The sequence below is a fragment of the Malus sylvestris genome, chromosome 11 (assembly GCF_916048215.2).
Source record: "Malus sylvestris chromosome 11, drMalSylv7.2, whole genome shotgun sequence".
Classification (NCBI taxonomy): domain Eukaryota; kingdom Viridiplantae; phylum Streptophyta; class Magnoliopsida; order Rosales; family Rosaceae; genus Malus; species Malus sylvestris.
In genome coordinates, this window is record NC_062270.1 from 18,275,374 (window position 1) to 18,282,733 (window position 7,360).

At 42.8% G+C, this 7,360-nt stretch overlaps 1 protein-coding gene across 1 annotated transcript; it reads right to left on the reverse strand.

Moving 5' to 3' along the window:
* Positions 1–29: 29 nt before the first annotated feature.
* LOC126591321 (pentatricopeptide repeat-containing protein At1g05750, chloroplastic-like) lies at positions 30–6,866 on the reverse strand. The gene is made up of 2 exons (XM_050256971.1): positions 6,711–6,866; positions 30–1,454 (listed from the first exon to the last, which is right to left on the reverse strand). The coding sequence occupies exons 1-2, from the start codon at positions 6,864–6,866 to the stop codon at positions 30–32; spliced, it is 1,581 nt and encodes a 526-aa protein (XP_050112928.1).
* Positions 6,867–7,360: the final 494 nt, after the last annotated feature.

Here is a 7,360-nt window from a genome sequence, read left to right on the forward strand (position 1 = left end):
GTATTCTCGAATAATCTACAACTACAGTGTCAATCAAACTTGTACGGTTCTCTCACAATGTTTTCTGGAACATACCCACATAATATGAGCTCAAAGGAGAGAAGCCCGAGGGTTGAATATATACACTCTGTGTCAACATGGGATTTATCACCGGCCACGAATTCATGAATGTTACAGTCAACCTCAACGGAACTAAATCCCGGTGTCTTCTGTACTCCAAGGTCTTTCATCTTCTTCCTAACCTTGTTTGCACCATCCCACCGTCCAGCAGCTGCATATATATTGGCTAGGAGCACATAGTTGGAATCAACACCATGATCAACCACAGAGAGGTACTTCATCAATCTTTCAGCTAAACTGACGTTCCCAATGGTTCTACAAGCGGCCAACAAAGAACCCAACACAACTTCATTTGGCTTCATCGGCAAGTTTTCTATTACACCCAAGGCATCTTCCAACCTTCCTGCACAGCTATAGAGATTGATTATGCATCCATAATGCTCAATTCTGGGTGTTATTCTGTGAACTCCCTTCATGTTATCAAAGTAATGGAGCCCCTCATCGACTAAACCAGCATGGCTGCACGCGGTGAGTGCTCCAGTGAAGCTGACCCCATCTGGCTTGAGCCCTTTCTTCTGCATCAGGTTGAAGAACTCGAGAGCTTCCTCTGCGTGCCCATTAACCGCAAATCCCACAATCATCGAGTTCCATGATACCAATGTCATTTCCAGCATGTTCTCGAAGACTTGACGAGCAAAACCAATACAACCACATCGAGAATACATATCAACCAACGAGTTACTTATCCTAACATTGTCTTTAAAGTCTTGCTTCATAACAAAATGGTTTAGCCACAAGCCTAGACCAAGCGTTCCCAGATCTGCACACGCAGCGTTTACAGCAATTATAGTCACATAGTCTGGTTCAACTCCCGCGAGCTGCATCTCTCTAAACCACTCAAACGCTTGCTCGAACTGACCTTTCTTGACAAACCCACCAATCAACATGGTCCAAGAAACCGCATCTTTGTTAGGCATTTTTTCAAAAAGCTCAACCGCATCCGAAACCTTCCCATTTTTCATATACCCATCAATCATAGTATTCCAAGACATTGAATTCTTTACATCCAGCCCATAAAAAACCAACCTAGCAAAATCCACACCGCCACACTTGGCATACATATCAATCACCGCCGTGCCCACCATCACATTATTTGTATCCAATTCGAGCTTCCGGGCATAAGCATGAAGCGAAGGCCCGAACTGAACGCCCTTGGCTGGAAAATGGGCACAGCCAGAGAGAAACGTAACAAATGTGACGTGGTTTGGTTCGACTCCAGCTCGTCTCATTTGGATGAAGTGAGCAAGAGCTTCATCTAAATGACCATTTCGGCAGCGGTGGGATATTGATGAGGTCCATGAAACAGTGGGGTCTATGGGGGTTTTTGTTATGAACTGGTAGTGATTGCCTTAGTCACAGAGAGGTTTTAGTTAATAACAGTAAGGGTAAATTGTAAGGAGTTAAGTATGGAGGGTTCAATTGTAATGGGCCAAGAGTTATTAGAGGTTTTAGAAATTACTAGTAGTATTGTCCAGGTGGCATTCTTGTATTGGGGGATTATGCAGCATATGGGATATATATGCTCCTGAGTTTTGTTGTATTGGCAGATTTTGGAAAATTAAATAGAATATCCTTTTACTTCCTTCTCTTTATCCTTTCGCCATTTCATACTTCCTAGCTACCGGTGAGATTGATTTTCCAATGCCGGTGTGATCTTAACATTGGTATCATCCACTCTTCCTGGATTTTCTCTTCTGTGTATGCCTCGTCCTAAACCAAACACTCGTTCAAACACCATGGAGGCTCGATTTGCCGCTTTCGAGGTTGACTTTTCGTCCCCCATTCGTGAGGCGGTGAAATCCGCTATGGATGATCAATTCTCCTCTCAGCTTAAGACGCGCCTTCCGGTGTATTTTGAGCAGTTCCGTCGCGAGCTCCACCATGAATTTGCCAGTCTTCGGGAGGGTGAAGGGTCCTTTCACCCACCCCCTTTCGATTCCCTTGTTCCTCCAGATCTGGCACCACCTCAGGCCCCTCACAGTTCTGCCACCCAGTCTCTCCGACCTCATTGGCACCCGCCTTGGCCACAGCTGCTCGACTTTCCCCGTTTCACTGCTCGTGATGATATCATTGCTTGGATCTACAAAGCCGAGCAGTTTTTTGCCTTCTACGGGATCCCGGACTCTCACCATGTTCACACTGCTTCCTTCCATTTCGAGGGGGAAATTCTTCACTGGTTTCGCTAGATGGACTGTACCAACACCACACCCACTTGGACGGAGTTTACTCTAGCTCTTTGTCGCGAGTTTGGCCCCTCTGAATTCGACGACAGTGCTGAAGCTCTTTTCAAACTTCGACACACCGGTACTCTTCATGATTACATCGCCGAATTTCTCTGTTTGGCTATTCGCTCACCAGAGATTAGTCCTCTTTTATTACGAAGTTGCTTTCTCAGGGGGTTGAAAAAGAAACTGCGCTATGATGTTAAATTGTTGAAACCTGTAACTGTGCATGGGGCTATTTCCATTGTAGTGCAGCTTGATTCAAAACTTACTGAGTTGAAATTGCCTCCGCCTCGCACTTATACATCTTTGAAACCCTCATCTACTACCATCACACCTCTTTCCCATACTGTGCCAAAAACTAGCAACCTTGCTATTAAGAAATTGACTCCTGATGAGATTCAACGGAAGAGGGAACATGGTGAATGTTGGTTCTACAATGACAAATGGGTCTATGGGCATAAGTGCGGCCTTAAGCAACTGCTCATGATGGAATTGTTGGATTCCGAAGTTCCGGACGGAGATATGGGGGAGGATCAACCTGGATTACATCACGATCAACCTGAATTACAGCACATGGAGCTCAGCGAATGTGCTTTTTATGGCACACATGGAGGCCCTACAGCTCAAACTATGAAAGTCCTTGGTCAAGTTAATGGCCACACCGTGAAGATCTTACTCGATTCGGGTAGTTCGCACAACTTTGTTGATTCCAAACTGATAAAACATTGTGGTTGGCAAGCTCAACCCACCCAGACTTTTGAGGTCATGATCGCAGATGGGGGGAAGGTTACAAGTTCTGGTTGTTGCAAGGCTATGGAGTTGATTTTAGCAGGGTATCATTGTTCCATAGATTTGTATTCCCTGCCACTAGGTGGTTGTGATGTGGTTTTGGGGGTGCAGTGGCTTTCCTCCGTCAGTCCGGTGTTATGGGATTTCCAGCTCCTTACCATGGAATTCACCAAAAACCACCATACTTATAAGTTGTCCCATCATTCCTCCAGTGCCTCAGGCATTCAAGAAGTCTCACTGCATCAGCTTCAAAAAAAGTTAACTAACTCTAATTTGGGGTTGTTCTTGTACTCCCTGGAAAATGAGAAGTTAGATTCCTGTGAATTGAGTTCAGTTCAGTTGCAGGAATTGCAGCATTTGTTGAATGAATTCGAGGCTATTTTTGCCGTGCCTACTAAGTTACCCCCATAACGAGACCATGATCATCACATTCCCCTCATGCACGGGGCAAAACCATCAAGCATTCGACCATACCACTATGGTCCATTGCACAAAACTGAAATAGAAAAAGCAGTTCAAGAGCTCCTTGAGGCAGGCTTCATAAGGCAAAGTCAGTCCATTCTCATTTCCTGTGCTGCTGGTGAAGAAGAAGGAAGGCACTTGGCGAATGTGCATCGATTATAGGGAGCTCAATGCCCTCACTATAAAGGATAAGTACCCCATACCCCTTATTAATGATTTATTGGATGAATTGCATGGATCCCTCTATTTCTCCAAGTTGGACTTGCGCTCTGGATATCACCAGATATTAATACAGCCTGGAGACATCGAAAAAACTGCCTTTAGGACTCATGAGGGCCACTATGAGTTCCTAGTAATGCCTTTTGGGCTTACAAATGCTCCGACGACATTTCAAAGTCTAATGAACGATGTGTTTAAACCTCACTTGCGGAAATTTGTGTTAGTCTTCTTTGATGACATCCTCATTTATAGTAAGATCTGGGAGGCTCATTTAGCTCACTTGAAGGTGGTGTTTGAGGTATTACAGGCTAATTAACTCTTTCTCAAGAAATCCAAATGTTCATTTGGACAAAATAGGGTGGAGTATTTGGGACATGTTGTATCTCGGGAAGAAGTGGCACCTGACCCTGGAAAAATCCAGGTTATACAGAACTGGCTTGCACAAAAAACTGTCAAGGAATTGAGGGGCTTCTTGGGTTTAACAGGTTACTACAGAAAGTTTGTTCCGGGCTATGGTAAAATTTGCCAGCCTTTATATCATTTGACAAAGAAGGATGGATTCCATTGGACTGCTGAAACTCAGCAAGCCTTTGACAAGCTTAAGCTAGCCATGATTTCTCCACAAGTTTTGGCTTTACCAGATTTCTCGAAACCATTTAAAGTGGAATGTGATGCTTCTGGTTGTGGCATTGGAGCTGTGTTGTAGCAAGGTGGGAGGCCTATTACTTTTTCCAACCAGTTACTTGGTCCAAGGAATCAAACACTCTCCACCTATGAGAGAGAGTTGATTACTATGGTTTCTGCAGTAAAGAAATGGCAGAATTATTTGTAGGGAAGACATTTCATAATCAAAACTGATCATAGCAGTCTTAAATACTTCCTGCATCAAAGAGTTAACACTGCATTTCAACAAAAATGGGTTTCCAAGTTATTGGGGTATGATTATGAGATACAATTCAAAAATGGATCCCAAAATGCAGCTGCAGATTCATTGTCTCGATTACATGGCGTGACTCAATTACATGAACCTGCCCTTAGGTTCACAAGGGATTGCAATGCCATTTCTTACCCTTACAATGGTTGGATCGATGACTTGAGAAGAAGTACTGAACAAGATGAGTGGATTGTAGCAAAGAAAAAAGAAGTGGTTGAATCTGCAATGAATGGCATTGGAGGATCTTCCTTGGGAAAGTACACTGTTGATAATGGGTTCTTGCTTTACAAGAAGATGGTGGTGTTAAGCCCTCACTCGATGTGGAGAAGAAAGATCCTAGAAGAGCACCATTGTACTCCCTCTGCAGGTCATCAAGGTGTCCTAAAAACATATTATAGGATCAAGATGAGCTTCTATTGGCAAGGAATGAAGAAAGATATTCAGAATTATGTAGCAGATTGTCAAGTGTGCCAACAGAACAAAGTGGAGACCATTGCCCCACCAGGATTGCTGCAACCTTTGCCAATTCCTCAAAGAGTTTGGACAGACATCAGTATGGATTTTATAGTGGGCTTACCTCTATGCAAGGGTAAATCGGTGATATTGGTGGTAGTTGACAGATTATCCAAGAGTGCTCATTTCATAGCTTTGGCTCATCCCTACACTGCAATCACAGTGGCACAGTCCTTTGTTGACAATGTCTTAAAGCTACATGGCATACCAAATTCAGTGGTCAGTGATAGAGATCCCATCTTTGTTAGTGCTTTTTGGAGGGAATTGTTCAAGCTACAAGGGTCAAAACAGTGCATGAGCTCGGGCTACTATCCCCAAAGTGATGGACAAACTGAAGTGATGAATAGATGCCTTGAAACCTATTTAAGATGTTTTGTTGGAGGGCAACCAAGGAGATGGGTTCAGTGGCTTCCTTGGGCTGAATGGTGCTTCAACACTTTACCATTCATCTGCCAAGTTCACACCCTTTGAGATAGTCTATGGCTACCCACCTACCCAAGTTCTACCCTATGAATTTGGTACTGCAAGGGTGGAAACAGTGGAACAAAGCCTCTTGGAGAGGGACAAGGTTTTATCCGTCTTAAAAAACAACCTGGAGATGGCTCAGAATCGCATGAAGGTGCAGCATGATAAGAAGAGAACTGAGAGGCAATTTGACGTGGGAGATTTCGTGTATCTGAAATTAGTTCCTTATCAGTTGCAGGCTCTATCCCCTCACAGTTACCATAAGCTTCAACCAAGGAACTATGGGCCTTATGAGATTTGTGAGAAGATTGGTAAGGTAGCTTATAAACTGAATCTGCCACCTAACACGAAAATCCACCCTGTGTTCCACGTGAGTCATTTGAAGAAACAATTAGGGAGTAAGGTGGTGCCTCATAATGTCCTACCTCAGGTGGTCGAAGATAGGTTAGCAGGAAACACACCAGTAGCAGTGTTGGCAAGGAGAATTTATAAGAAAGGCAATGTTGCAGGGGTCCAGTTGCTAGTGAAGTGGCAGGATCAGGAGGAATCAGAGGCTACTTGGGAAGATTTTGATAAGTTCAAGGCTAAATACCCTACATTCCAACTCTGAGCAAACCTTGAGGACAAGGTTTTATAAGGGGAAGGTATTGTTATGAACTGGTTGTGATTGCCTTAGTCATAGAGAGGTTTTAGTTAATAACAGTAAGGGTAAATTGTAAGGAGTTAAGTATGGAGGGTTCAATTGTAATGGGCCAAGAGTTATTAGAGGTTTTAGAAATTACTAGTAGTATTGTCCAGGTGGCATTCTTGTATTGGGGGATTATGTAGCATATGGGATATATATGCTCCTGAGTTTTGTTGTATTGGCAGATTTTGGAAAATTAAATAGAATATCCTTTTACTTCCTTCTCGTTATCCTTTCACCATTTCATACTCCCTAGCTACCGGTGAGATTGATTCTCCAGTGCCGGTGTGATCTTAACAGTTTTGGTCCTTTCAAGCGAGACGGAGTGCTTCCGGTACAGGTTTGGATTAGGGGAGGTGGATTGGGAAGGGTTTGGAAGTGGGAGAAACGGCGGTGGTTGCCTGGGAAGTTGAGGGAGTTGGATTGGGGTTGCTGTGTACGCGGGAAGACTCATTGTTTAAAATACCGTTATTCTAAAGAAGAGGCACTCTAATAAACAAAGGATGTGGCAGATCTAAAATGTTTTCTTTGTTGTAAATAGTGGGATTGTACATCTTGATGTGAATAGTAATGAATAAGCCATAATTTGTTGTGTTATGTCATGGAAAATTGTTTTCATTCATTATAAACTTTTTATATCATATAGGTGATGAAGACACTACGAGAGAAAAACAACTGATAATAATAATATTCCTCACTTCCTCTGCAATCATTGTGTGTTGGTATAATATTTTGCAATTACTTTGCTCATGTCCCTAGCAAAGGTTATCTCTCTAACCTTTGCCTATTTATAACAATCTTGTCTAAATTATAACTTTAATTAGACCTTGAAAAATAATATATGACGCAAAAACATGACACAAATAAACACAAAAACTTATATAGTTAGGTCTGTACTAAAGTGGGTTTACACAATAATAATACGTTAGTTAACGAGGCTGGCTAATG